Source organism: Gadus macrocephalus, chromosome 3 (genome assembly GCF_031168955.1).
Source record: "Gadus macrocephalus chromosome 3, ASM3116895v1".
NCBI lineage: Eukaryota > Metazoa > Chordata > Actinopteri > Gadiformes > Gadidae > Gadus > Gadus macrocephalus.
Genome location: NC_082384.1, coordinates 13494688 through 13509395, shown reverse-complemented (window position 1 = coordinate 13509395; position 14708 = coordinate 13494688). Strand labels below are relative to the sequence as shown.

General features: G+C 46.8%; 1 protein-coding gene across 2 annotated transcripts in view; it reads right to left on the bottom strand.

Annotated features, from left to right (window-relative positions):
• Positions 1 to 108: 108 nt before the first annotated feature.
• Positions 109 to 14708, bottom strand: part of trmt1 (tRNA methyltransferase 1) — a 16977-nt gene continuing 2377 nt past the window's right edge. For both annotated transcript variants that reach the window (XM_060047364.1, XM_060047367.1), the window contains exons 4-16: positions 10252 to 10439; positions 9358 to 9473; positions 7764 to 7876; positions 7259 to 7407; positions 6527 to 6610; positions 4599 to 4668; positions 4153 to 4287; positions 3867 to 3952; positions 2245 to 2353; positions 1725 to 1801; positions 1364 to 1483; positions 1137 to 1251; positions 109 to 366 (exon numbers count right to left, since the gene is read on the bottom strand). In XM_060047364.1, coding sequence (XP_059903347.1) covers positions 292 to 366; positions 1137 to 1251; positions 1364 to 1483; positions 1725 to 1801; positions 2245 to 2353; positions 3867 to 3952; positions 4153 to 4287; positions 4599 to 4668; positions 6527 to 6610; positions 7259 to 7407; positions 7764 to 7876; positions 9358 to 9473; positions 10252 to 10439 — 1437 coding nt within the window. In that variant the 3' untranslated portion in view covers positions 109 to 291. The remainder of the gene's footprint in view (positions 367 to 1136; positions 1252 to 1363; positions 1484 to 1724; positions 1802 to 2244; positions 2354 to 3866; positions 3953 to 4152; positions 4288 to 4598; positions 4669 to 6526; positions 6611 to 7258; positions 7408 to 7763; positions 7877 to 9357; positions 9474 to 10251; positions 10440 to 14708) is intronic.

Sequence of the window (14708 nt, the reverse complement as noted above, 5' to 3'; positions counted from 1 at the left end):
TCTTGTATTTCCTTTTTCAATGCCCTGTTTCTGAGAGTTCAGTATGGGAACACCAACCCCCAAGCAGGTCCGTCTTCTCCACAGCACATATAAAACACGACATCATGCTTCGATTAAGGGCTTTATTAAACTGTCCCAACAGTCAAAAAAAATTAAAAGCTGAAAACTCAGACCCAATGTGATATAGATATCATGGTAAAGCATTTGCATCGGTCCGAATCCTGATATGAATATCATCACAGCACAGCACTCTGTCTGCATTCACCAACACCTGTACATGATTTGCGTGGTTCAGTCAGTCTTGTTCGCGTCCTTCAGCTCCGGGTCGTGGGAGTAGCAGCATTTGTCTCCGTGTGTGCATATGCCCTGAGAGCGGAGAAGTGAGATGAGGTTAACGTGTCACTCCCTCATCTCTTAAAAAGGTACAATTTCACTAGGTTAGCCAGAAATAATGAATGAGCAAAAATAGCCAGATCCCAAAACTAGATGGTTTAACTGTGCTGATGATCATTGGCATGGTTTGAGTTTCTCTTGCCGGTCTCAGTGCTTTCAAAGTCAAAGCCATTTACTCTTATCATTTGGATAATTCCTGTTCTCCAAGTTCTTGCAAGCACAAAGAATCTGCATATAGAGAGAATCATTTTGTAATCAAGTCCACGAGTTAACTTGAGGTTTTTAAAGTAAATAAGAAAATGAGTCACTGGTAACAATGTGAACATATGAAAGAAGCAGCCACTGGAATAACCTCTGATCTGATTCAAGAGTGGTTTCCTAATTCCTCATGGCGATATTCTACTGAAAAATAAAATTGCTTTGCTCTATTGGATGAAGCTTCCAGACAGGGTTTTATAATATTTCTACAGTGCAAAGTCTCAACGGTGAAGCTTTAAAACGTTGAAACCCTTTTACAGTTTACTACGGCTGGCCGAGTTTGTGTTCTCTAAATAGCCAATTAGGCGCCGACAGATCACCGCCTCCGGCAACATGATTGATTGAAACCAATATGAAGCTAAATAAAAACACGCCCCTTCACCCAGATTTGAACTTCTGCCTTTATGTGGGGCTAGGTTATAATTTAACTATTTCATACATATTATGGGAGAGGGAGAGGGGGGGGGGGGGGGGGGGGGTCTTGCCTTTTTGAACCTCTTGCAGGGCTGGTGTTTGTGCCTGAGCAGGTCTGTAGTGTGGTGCTTCCTCTTGTTCTGGAACATCTTCCTCTTCTCATCCAGCTCTGTGGTGATGCCTCCACTGGGGGGGGGGGGGGGGGGGTGTAGCAGAGGAGGGGTTTATGAGTTTGGGAATCCAAATGCAAGTCTTTAACCACACAAAGAGATGGAGCCAGAGCGTGCCTGTGTCTCACCTAGCCCGGGCCCTAGCCTTGGGCCCCCAGAAGGCCTGCGGGTTCTCCTGGAAGCGGGTCAGGTGTTGCTTCCTGGACTGAGGGTTGGCGTCTTCCCTCACCGTGAAACACGCCTCGAGGCTGCACACACACACACACACACACACACACACACACACACACACACACACACACACACACACACACACACACACACACACACACACACACACACACACACACACACACACACACACGTCTCAGCCTAGAAATATTGTATAAAAGAAAGCCTGCTGATCTGGTGTAACTAGAGTCGAAAACCCCTTTGCTCAGTGTGATAAACGTAGTATTCTAACAACACTTAAACGACGTGCTTCCCAACCTGGGTTCCTTCGACAGGATCTTGAAGGCGGGGCTAGTCTCTGACAACTTCTCCCTCTTCACGGGATTGGCCTTCTCCTGCAGGGAAGAACCAAACACAGCAGTCGACACGTACAATAGTGAGCTTGTGTTCCGAACACTTGAACTTTGCATTAATAAAACAAGCCCAAGAAAAAAGAAAAAGCAAACCAATTAAAATCGACTCGCTACTTACTTCCCCTAATGGACTTGGGGTGCTGACCTCTTTAAAATGTCTAATCACTGGGAAAACTTTAGCAGACTCTAAAACGTGAGCCGCACTGCACTGTGCCTTTCTACTGCTGCAAAGCGACCATCTTGACCTACAATTATGGCTGCTATGAGTATGACTGTTTCAACTCCAGGCGTCTAGGGCATCAACGCAAAAGCAACGTGTGCAAGGGGCTGGGTTCCCGCTGATAACATTACAAAAAAAAAAGCAACCTTGCAGTTTGGTGTGATCGGGGCCTGAAGGTCAAACTGTTATTGAAAACAAGTGTTACCCAGGAGCGCATAATGTCCCAGATGACGGAGGGCGGGGCGTCTGTCTTGATGGCGTTCTTACAGGCGTGGGAGAGAGAGACCCTGTGCTTGGCGTGCAAAAGGGCAGACCTACGAGGCGGCAGGAGGAGGAGGAGGAGGAGGAGGAGGAGGAGGAGGAGGAGGAGGAGGAGGAGGAGGAGGAGGAGGAGGGGGGCAGATGGTTAATGTTGATCATGGTGATGCAGCTATTGCTACTCAAGAGATGCTTTTATCCATTACAGTGGGTTCAACAGTACGTCATTAATGAACAGGGGTTTGGGCATTTTGCTAATGAGGCCTACAGCTTGCTCCGGGATGCTTAAGGCAGGATGTGATTGGACATTGGGGACGACCTATGAGCAAGGGGCTTATGCAAGGGGTATGTATGATGACAGGGGGATCTATGTATACTTAAAATAGTCATGCAGTCAGAAGTCCATGCATGCATGTATATACATATATGTATACAGGAGCTGATGAGTTACTGTGGTTGGCCATCCCCAATCCGATAATGAAGTGCTCTCAGAGTGGGCGACTGTATGCAAAACATGTTGTTTGTTTTTTGGAGTCATCCAAAATGTAAACACTGCAGCTGTTGGTTGAGCACACTCAAAAACTGACTGGCTGGTTTGCATGTTAAGGTTTAGGGTTGAGTTGCCGTGGCAACCAAACAGGGTTCACAGAGTTTTGCATCGTTAACCAAAAAAATATTTGGGTACTTTGTGTTTGTTGAAACAGGTTGCAGGATTGATTTTTGTGTATCTTGATTTCAGCTATAACTTCTTTCAGACCCAATTCATTTCAAGTCCGATATTGCATTATTCTTTTATTCTTTCTTATTATCTATTTATTCGTTGTCCTTGTTGTATAGAGAACTGTATTCACATTACATGCACATTGTACTCTCATTTATTTTAAGAATAAGATATGCGTTTTATTATAGTCGAGGTCTGCACTAATTGTACTCATTAGTTATGTTCATATGCAATTGCCTCTTTATTTTCCCTTTGTAATATCTCAGCAGGTGTTCTCTGTTCCATTACGATTTGCCTCAGTAAAAAAAGCCTATAATGCTATAAAGTCAAACATTGACTGTGCGTTTTGTTGTTTGGTTCCTTAATCCAAAGGCATTACCGATAAAAGGCTGCGCTCACCTGCATGCTGAGAAGGTTGGCAATAAGTTCTCAGAATAAATCTTAGCTTCAAAGGACGACTGTCCTCCACTGGCATATTTGAAATTCATATGCAACAAAATGATTAATTACAAAGCAACTGTAACTGTTCACTAGCAACGTGTACAGCCACGGGCCCCACTTGCTCTGCCATCTCAACTAATAATACCGCCTCATTTCATGACTTTCATTTCATCTTTGGAAGAAAAGCCTTGGTTTAGACTATATTGAATAACGTTTGTTTGAGCCTTCATCGTTTTATAATGGCGGCTTTGGAAGCAGACGCGGGCGTCATTGCTTCCGTATACAAATGGAAGAAAAGAAACAGCCCAAAGTTTGATTAGCGGTCAGGTGCAGAGAGAGCGATGTGTGGATGTGGGGGGGGATGACCCTTGGCCGTGCATGACAGGGGTCCTCCTGTGTGGGAGTACCTGAACTGCAGCAGGGGGGGAGTGTTGCAGTGGACGATGCTGCTCAGCTGGTCCACAGTGTAGTAGAGCGGGACGTCCTCCAGCTCCTGGAACGCACACACCCAAAAGGAGAGCTCCATTTTAAGCAAAACACAGAAAGACAGACACACACACACACACAGGTACTTCCCTGGTGACGAAAAATTACCATTACATTGTATTGAAAAACAATATATATATCCATCCCTCTCTCTCTCTATCTCTCCATCCCTTCCCCTCCGTCCATCCATCCCCTCTCCCCCCTCACCTCCGTGACCATGCTGAGCATCCCCTCGATGCGCTTGGCCGTCCCGAAGCGGGAGGGGTTGGACGACACGGCGCTCAGGACCTTCTGGACGAAGCTCACGTCGTGGAGGGGCTCTGCCCAGATGGGCCCTCCGAGCTGAGGCGGGAATACAACGTGTTATGAGAAGGGGGGGTGTGTGTGTGTGTGTGTGTGTGTGTGTGTGTGTGTGTGTGTGTGTGTGTGTGTGTGTGTGTGTGTGTGTGTGTGTGTGTGTGTGTGTGTGTGTGTGTGTGTGTGTGTGTGTGTGTGTGTGTGTGTGTGTGTGTGTGTGGAGTTCAGAATCGACGCCAGGATTTTTACTTCCTGCCTTATATTCCGTTTATATTTGGAAGAGAAGATGGCGTGATTGAAGGTGTGCAGTGAGACCCTGTGCCCTGGCCTTTGTTTGGTTGTGTTTGTCGTGTCACCTGATGTCTCTGTCCACAGTGTTCACAGTGGGTACCAACAGGGGGCCCTGTAGCCGCAGAAAACTTCATGCTGCAACACACAGGTAGAGCTTTAACACACACACACACACACACACACCTGAAGAGAGACGCAACCTACAACGGTGACTCTCCAATCGCAAAAATTATCCGTTGATTGAATTCTGAGAGTCTCCCCCCTACTCACTGTTTAACCTAAACACTCAGGTTTAGGACCTGTTCCTCCAGAGCGCCTACGCATTAGACTGCATACAGTGGGGGTCGAAACCCACAACATCCTAAACAGCAGACACGACAGAAGTAAGGGCTGGAGGTTGGAACGCAGCTCATCAGGGATCCCTATCCATGGAGCTGACACGCACCACAGTGGTTGCGTTTCAACAACAACAAAACTTGCAGTGACTGTAAGGACTTCTTCAGCTAAGCGATTATCGCCGCTTGAGCGCCACTGACGTACGTATTGATGGGAGAAGGACTCCAGGCGTTGCATGCCATCGTCCTTGCCCTTACTCTGAACCTACCAAAGCCATCATATGACCACACCGCCTTTGCAGGGATTTAAGAAGTCGGTTTAAAAAAAGAAAAAAACGGTTGCGCCATTCAGTGGCTCAACCATCGCACTGTGCACCCCGGGGTGCAGTCACTTGATAGCGCCAACACGCGTGGCGAATCGCACAGCTCTTGGCAGTGTTCGCGTTCAGCTGTAGCCCTGGAAGAGGAACGAGACGGATTTTGCGTCCGTGCCAGGACTTTATCATGGCACACTTCCTCGGCATGGAACCAAGCTCGCTGGGTTCCAGGGGCCCGTGTCTAACCTCTTGAACAAGAGAAATAACCCCATCCCCCCCGCCCCCCCGTTCAGGGCCTAGGGGTGATTCTCCCTCAGAAAGCCACTCGGATTGGACCACCCCCCCCCCCTTTGCTTGCACTACAGCTTAACCTGTAAGCATCGATTGATAAGCGGTCTTCACCCCCGATCCTCTCCTTAAGGACATGTTTCTGAACGCCCATACAGTGTTCAGACCTTCCCTTGAAACAATTGACTTGCTGATTAGGGTTAGCATTTTGCAGATGATGTGCCCGCTCCCCAGCAGCGTTCCTCAACCGTGCGTAGGGGCCCCTGCACCGGGCCGCATGCCATGTCATTGACTGGGAGTGTCACTGACACATCGGACCGCAGGATTTGCAGTCAAACAAACCACATCACTCTGAACATTGATTGACCCAACCACCCACCTCGATCTTTACGTTAATATTAATTTGGCAATTAAAGTACTGTAAAATGTTCTGTCTCCAATTTTTTTTTCTCAGTGGGCCCCATAGGCTGAGGGTCCAGCAGTACAGGGCCCAGGATGAAAACAGTTTGAGAAGGGCTGCTCTACAGGCTGTTTGCAGCACTTAAAGTTTCTCAGTTGCTTCAGTATTGATTGAATGCCTAGAATGTTCTCAATCTTTGGCTAAGAGTAACCTGATGAAATACTTGAAAATCTGAAATGCAGAAACCACAGACAACATGGAATAAATGGCAGGTTTGTGGGCAATTAAGAGCCGCATAGGGCTTCGATGACAGCAGGGTCTTTAGCCAGACTCGTCAAACTTTTCCTACATGCCCCCAATATACTATTATACTGCTGCCTGCACTGGACTCGGTTTAACACTACCACGTGAACAATAACACCTAATTTTACTGCGACGCGTGTCATTCAACGATCTTCAACCCTGTCGAAATCACCAGGTTCGAGAGCCCATGCCAACCCCAGACTGGTCGCTTTTCTTATTGGCTGCCCACGCTGGCACCAGACAGTGTGAGTTGGGTTTGTTCAGATTCATTTTCTGAGGCTCGTAGGCGGATATTCTCCTGCTAAAACATGGCTTGACATACCCTTTAAGTGCACCGAGACTTGACTTACTGCTTTCCATTGGGGGTCTTCTTGCCCATCCTCTGCAGGTGGAAGGAGCCACAGCCCACACAGTTGTAGACCAGAGCCTGTTTACTGCAACACACAGAAGACACACACTAGAGTACCACACACACACTGTGATTTGAATGATTTGCAAAAGGTCCAACAAAGTGCTCCTACAAAAAAAAAAAAAGGGTTTTAAGCTACAAACCATTTGTGTGTGCATTGTGCAGGAGAGTGTGTTGTGTGAGATGGGAGAGAGAGAGTGACTGTGTGGGGGTACGTCTCTAGTTTGTTTCTGTGAGATGGGAGAGAGAGTAACTGTGTGGGGGTACGTCTCTAGTTTGTTTGGGTGAGATGTGACTGTGTGACTGTGTGTGTGTGTGACTGTACGTGTGTGTCTGTCTGTTTGTGTGAGATGTGACTGTACGTGTGTGTCTGTCTGTTTGTGTGAGATGTGACTCTACGTGTGTGTCTGTCTGTTTGGGTGAGATGTGACTGTGTGGGCGTCTGTTTGGATGAGATGTGACTGTGTGCTTCTTATTGGGTGAGATCTGTCTGTCTCTGTCTCTGTGTGTGTGTGTGTCTCTGTGTGTGTGTGTGTCTCTGTGTGTGTGTGTGTCTCTGTGTGTGTGTGTGTGTGTGTGTGTGTGTGTGTGTGTGTGTGTGTGTGTGTGTGTGTGTGTGTGTGTGTGTGTGTGTGTGTGTGTGTGTGTGTGTGTGTGTGTGTGTGTGGTGTACCTAGCAGAGTTCTTGACCACGGCCTGGCCCGTGTGGACTTGCATGAAGACCCGTATGTAGAAGTCCACACTGATGGAGACGAGCGGCCGGACGTAGCGCTGGTACACGGCTGCGCGCTGATCCACGCTGTGCAGGATGATGCGCAGTGCCTGGGCAGGCCCACACACCGGCCAATCAGGGGTTAGAGTCACGCCGGGTGATGTCATGAGGACCAGAGAAGATTCACAAAGTCCATGCCGGGGTTTGGAATCCACCTTCCGATTGCAGCCTTTAAAAACTGTGCGTTGCAGTGCGTTGAGGAGTAAATGAATGATGCTTTTACTTTCCTCAACTGGAATTCTACACCACAACTTGGATTAAAAGGATTACGTGAAGTGTGTGAGCCTGAGTGAAAGACAGCGAGATTAATGGGTGAACAAAGAAGGATGAAGAGAATGGTTCTTTGTATGAACGCATGGACCCCGATACGTGTGTGTGGGGGAATGAGTGAATCTCTCGAGCTCACCATCTCATGGCAGTATCTGGCCTTTAAGGACATGGATCCGTATTTACTGTAGCACGTCTCTGAATTGTTCCCAGCCATCACCGCCATGTCTGTACATGTTACGCACAGCAGCCCTGCGGGAGAGAGACATCGTTTAACACACAGACATGAGACAGAGACAGAGAGAGAGAAGAGGCAGATAAAAAACACTGAGTGAGAGAGAGAATTGTAATGGCCTTTCATTAAGTCAGATTCTGAGTATCCTGAGCAATAAGACAAACATATAGTCACACAGTGATGCCATTCATTCATCCCGCAAATACCTAAATGAAGAAAGAGTAAGATTGAAACACAGCCCAAAATATTTCTTCTTCCTTTCTCGAGATGGAAAGAGAAGGAGAGAATAATAATGGAGGCAGAAGGAGATGGAAAGAGAGATAAGAGGGACCGTGCACATTTCTATTCTTCTTATGTGGTTACAATGGTTTCCCATTTACTGAAGATCTTCCGAACTAAGACCGAGAGGTACACAGAATAGAGAGAGTGGTACAGAGAGTAGAGAGAGCGGTACAGACAGAGTAAAGACAACAGTACGCCAACAGGAAGAGCATGTTAGACATGCTGACTGAAAGACAGAGAATTTACAGACAGAAGGAAGAGGCCTTCCAATCCGAACGAGGCACTTGTTTTACACTCCCCTGTGCACCAGCTGGGAGGGGTTACCGTGTAAAAGAACAAGTGGTGCGTTGATGGATGTCAATGCCGGATCGCTTCACAAAGTTTGACATCTTTATTTTAGATTTCATGTTACGGTAAGAAATAAAGTGCCATTTTTCATCGACACCAAACCTCATGCTGAATAATAACTTTCAGTGGTTTTCACACCCACACACACTTCAGAACCCTAGTGTGCATACACTTTGCATGGCAGCGCTGCGTGTTGGTACCCTAGCGAGACAACGTGAGGTGAGAGTGGTTTCGTACGAGGTGAGAAACGGTGACTCGCTTCGGCACAGAGAAGAGCTAGGCGAGCCGCCCCTCTCACGCATACAGGCTAGGTTCAGTGTCATGGAACAGTGGTGTTCAGACTCTCATTGAGCACATGCTTTTACACAACGCAAGTTAAGGTGAACCAATGAACCAATGTCACTAAGGAGGAGGTAGGGTATTGTGGCCTAATTCGGCAGATGCTTTTAGCCTACTTTTTTTTTTAAGTGACTTACAGTGAATTAAGATAAATGTCATGAAGGAGCAGGTGTGGGGGGGGGGGGATGCCTACAGGTAGACAGAGGGGTTTGAACCCGGAACCTTTTGGCTTGGAGTCAAAACACCCTGACCACTCACGTGCTCTACACTTTCCTGCCTGCACGCCTTGGTCGTTTGATTTCTTCTTCATGTTTGAAGAACAGACCGACTGCTGCACAGTACCAGCCCACTTCCGTCCGACCGGACTGAGAGAGGTGGAGGAGGGTGAAGATGAAAAGAAAATGGAGGAGGCGTAGGAGGAGAAGGAAGAAGGGGGAGGAGGATACAGAGGCAGTTGAGGATGGGAGGAGAAGGCGAATTGAGGAGGAGGAACAGGAGGAGGAATGGAAGAAGGAGGCATGTTACACACCTCCCTCGCTGACAGCCTGCACGGCGGCGTCCAGGAAAGAGGCGGGGCTTCCGTAGGGGTCAATGTCGATGACGTCATAGGATTGCTTCTTCCCACGCATCTCATACATCAACATGCTGCAGAGGGGAAAAGGAGAGAGAGAGAGAGATGATGTGCTTTTTGTGTGACACACACACACACACACACACACACACACAGCCATGTAGGGAAAAGAAAGGGTTGACACATTCCAACTCCTTCCATGCTGAATAAAACATTGTTCAAAAGTGCACCTCCCACACAAAGAAAGCAGTTAAATAAAAAAAAGAAAAGGAAACATCGCCGCACCTCTTGCCCTCCTGGAGAACGCCAGACGCTATGAATATGCACGAAATACATCGACGCTCTTCCTTACCCCCACCTACACTTCCCCCCGCCCTCTCGAGAGGCACCCGCCAGCTCATTAGCATACATCGCCTGTGATAGTAGCGCCCGCTCGCAGGCTAGCTGTGAAGTCGGCAGGCAGGCGCAGAGGTGTGCCTCCCTGCCTCCCCGTTCTGGGGAGGCACAGAGGGTGCTCTTTGATTGAAAAAGGTTTTAATGATAAACAGTGTTGCGCTAGGTTTGAGTTGTTAAGTTGTCTCCACATTACAAGAAAAACGTTTATTGATATTCCAATTCCGTTACTTCCAAGAAATGTAGGTAGACACGTTCAATAGAGGGCTAGATCAAATAATGCGAATTAGCTTATAATCCTGTCGTGTTTCATTTAGAGGCAATTATTTACACACACAATAGTAGGTAGGTCGGTTGGTGGCCATCTCGCCTCCCAGAGAGGGGGATCTGGCGAGTGGACTGGGTTGCAGTGCACCTCCACAGGGGAAGGGCAGGGGGTGAAGGGTGGGTGCGGCCCACCTTGCGTCCCTGCAGCTGGTCTGCACCAGGTGCTCCACGCCGTTGTAGCGGGCGTTGCGGGAGATGAGCGCGGCGGCCTTGAAGGAGAAGTCGTTGGCGGTGATGCTGCGTAGGCCCGGGACCTCCAGGGCGAAGCGCACCGAGCGCAGGCCCGAGGCGGAGAGGCCCTCCAGCACACGCAGCCCGTCCTGGGGGCAGAGCAGAGGGGCGACTCAGTGAGCATGACGTTTACCTGTTTTTATTAACACCGATTCAATTACACTTGTATATATTTATGTGCAGCGTTTAGAATTCTGTGGGATTGAACGGAACATACTTAGAAATGGAAAATAATATTCATCAGTATGTTTTAGTTTGGTTAAAATCGCAGGAAAATTATCCCATGATTTTTGGGCTTTCCTCTGTTTATTATACGCCCTTTATAACTGCATAGGGAGTCGGTCCTCTTCTAAAGAACTTGCCATGTTGCACCGTCTTTTCTACAATAGCCCAGAGAGGAACAACGGCTTTAGAGAAAACATATTGTATCATTCAATCAACTTTTCAAGTCAAGTGTGAGTGAACCATCCGTTTCAGTTCAGATTCAATCAGTTTAGGGCTAAGAGTTCTAGGAAGGATTGTTGGCGTGTGATCACCATGGTTACGAGCTGCGCAAAATTTACGATGCTCTTTTAGTTCAGTCCTTGCTTATGATAATTATAATGAGCGATGTTGTACTTGAAATGTGCCACTCAAATGAATAACGTAAAATAAAACACAAGATAAAAAAAGGTCACTGTGTGGACTATACATTTTATGAAGAAATGTTAGGGATTGTCAATTTATATACTCGTATACAAAAAGAATGCGTTACAACCAGACACCGCAAAAAATTGACAAAGCGATTCTGAAAACATTTACAAATCTCAGTACACATTTCGAGCATTATTTTACACATTGAGAAATCTGATTAACACAGACTGATATCAGACACCGTTACGCAACTTTCCACTCGCATTTTTTAGAGTTTATTTTAATACACTGATGACTTCCGGCTTGCCCGACTCCCAGAAGAATTGAACGTCAATCACATTTCCTGCCAAAATTCTTTGACTAGACGTCTGGGGCCGTCTCTAAATTGTTGGGAAGATCTCACTCTGAGGCCAGGGGGGCAGGATTAATGCCCAAAGGTTCTGTGTTCAATCCCCCATGTCCACGGTCCACCAAAGGCAGCCTTGGGTAAACCCCCTGCTACCAGCTCCTTAACGACATGTATTCCTTCTAAGTGGCTTTGGGTAAAGTGGCTTTTGTGGCTGCTAAATGATGAAACTCAACTAAATATTTCAGCTCATAATATGGACCATAGTATTGTCTGGTGTGGGGAGCTCTGCGGTGACTAAGTGGCTCTCTATATAAAACAAACACACTTCAGGCATAGGCGATCGGTCATCATATTTCTGACGTAGAACCTGGTCAAGTAGATGGTTGAGGGTCATCTAAAACATCCTAATCTCTTGGGATTTTGTACAAACTACTCACAGACTTGCTATTCGCTGACAAATGCATAACAAATTAAATAAGTCATTATCAATGTGAACATCATGATACAGCATTTCCTGTTCCTTTTTATCCAGGGCAGCCTAATGAAACTTTACTGTAATGCTGTGTGCTAGACCAGGAACTAAACGCTGTGCAAGACATTATGCACAAGCTAGGCCTTTATCACAACATTAAAAGACCATAGACCCCACAATATATCACTACATCCCAGACTCCTCGGAATCTGCTAACACAACAGCATTGAGTTACCACTGCAGAGCAGCCTTCCCTCGAGATGAATATAGCAACTTTAAACACTTCTTTCGTTTGGTCGGTCTGGATTTTTTCATTTATTAAACAGTTGGTGCTCCTGAGCATGAATACAGTATGACACCCTATCGCATGCGTGAAATTGCACGTTGTGTCAACTTGCGGTCAGATGTTTTCCACAGGGCTCAACAATTTCCAATGCCATTGATTGTTTTCAATGTATGATGAATGATACCATCATTTATGAATGCCCACGCTGAGTGGATACTTTGGCATTGAAAACTAAGCTCAGCAGGTTATTTTATTTATTTTATTTTATTTTTTTAAATGGGACTGAGCCACAAGACTTGCCACAGCATGGTGTGCCACATTAGCCGAAGAGCATCTTACATTGATCCTTATGCCGACGCTATGAGCATAGAGAATGTGTGTAGAATGCGCAAGTGGCATATTTATAGGATTAGGCATGTTCTGTGCAAAGAATACATATCCAGAAGGGGTGTGCCTACCTGATTTGTGGCGCTCCTTGATCTGCCACTAGCATGCGCACATCATGGGCGTGATGATAATCGTATATTTAAGGACCAGGAGTTGCCCGATCAAACCCCTGAGGTAAGATGCAGGTTGGCGTTACTGTCATATCCTTTGAAAGGTGAGGGGTGTAGTGCACCAAGAGGTTTCACACAAAACAAAATGTTACCTGAATGATAGACAACAAACTGACTCTCGAATTGCGAAATTACCTTTTAAATTGACAAACTGCATTTCTCTAATTCATGGCACAAATCAAATTGGATAAAAACTGCTCCTGACGAGCTGGCTGTTGCCTTGCATGGGACCGCACATTTCTGAAACCACCCTCGTAGGTGGTTTAAAATCTATCCGGACCTATGCGATTTCGTGTTAGGATTCGTGTGGACGCCTAAAACGCAAAGATGACGTCACCAGTTGCGGGACGTCAGAGTTGGGTTGGATTTATTATTTAATATTTTATTTGCATTCTTTTTGTAGCTTTAAATAAAGCTCCTTGATAAATTTAATTACTAGCTGTACATTAAAAAGTATTTCTGCTCAATTTAAAAGGTTGATATCCTCCTGAATGAATGTTTGTATACAGCGCGCAGGCTATATGCGCGCAGGCTTGATGCGTGCAGTCTTGATGCGCTCCACTTTTTTCTGTGGAGAACCAGCGCCTTGAATATTTACTACAGTGTTTCTACAGCTCGATGCGGTTTTGCAATGACTCCGTCTTTACAGAGATATTCCTGAACCGCATAAAATGAAACCGGATCAGTTTTGCCCGTTTCGGCTCCGTGTGGACGGGGCCTAAGGGGCCACTCACACTAGGGCCGCGGCCCCGTGCCTGCGACACCAAGCAGCCTACGACACCAAGCAGCCTAAGACACCAAGCAGCCTAAGACACCAAGCAGCCTAAGACACCAAGCAGCCTAACACACCGAGCAGGCGAACCAGCACCTTAACACACCTAGACCCCTCACACAACAAGCAGGCAACCCAACATACTAAGCACCCTAATACACCAAGCAGCCTAACACACTCAGCACCCTTACATACTAAGATCCCTAAAACACCAAGATCCCCAACACATCAAGCAACCCTAATACACCAAGCACCCTAATACACCCAGCACCCTAATACACCCAGCACCCTAATACACCCAGCACCCTAATACACCAAGCAAGCACCCCAACATACCAAAAACCCTATCACACCAAACAAGCACCCTTAGATACTGAGCAGCACCCTAACACACCAAGCAGCTTGATACACCAAAAAAGGGCCCTAACATACTAAGAAGCCTAACACACAAAACAGCCTTATAAACTAAGCAGCCTAACACCAAGCAGCGTAACACATCAATAATCCTAACACGCAGAGCACCTTTAACACACCCAGCACCCTAACATACCAAGCTAAAACACTAAGCACCCTAACATAGCAAGCACCCAAATATACTTAGCAGCTGAACACACAAAGCAAACACCCTAACATACTAAGCAACCTAACAAACTAAGCCCCCGGACACACTATGCAACCTAACATACAAAACACCCCCACACACCAAGAAAGCACCCCAACACACCAACACACCAAGAAAACACCCCAACACACCAAGAAAACACCCCAACACACCAACACCCCAACACACCAACACACCAAGAAAACACCCCAACACACCAACACACCAAGAAAACACCCCAACACACCAAGAAAACACCCCAACACACCAAGAAAACACCCCAACACACCAAGAAAACACCCCAACACACCAAGAAAGCACCCCAACACACCAACACACCAACACACCAAGAAAACACCCCAACACACCAACACACCAACACACCAACACACCAAGCACCCCAACACCCCAACACACCAAGCACCCCAACACACCAAGCACCCCAACACTAAGCACCCGGACAAACTATGCAACCTAACATACCAAGCACCCTAACATACCAAGCACCCTAACATACCAAGCACCCTAACATACCAAGCACCCTAACATACCAAGCACCCTAACATACCAAGCACCCTAACATACCAAGCACCCTAACATACCAAGCACCCTAACATACCAAGCACCCTAACATACCAAGAAAACATCCTACAATACCAAGCAGCCCAACATACTAAGCAACCTAACA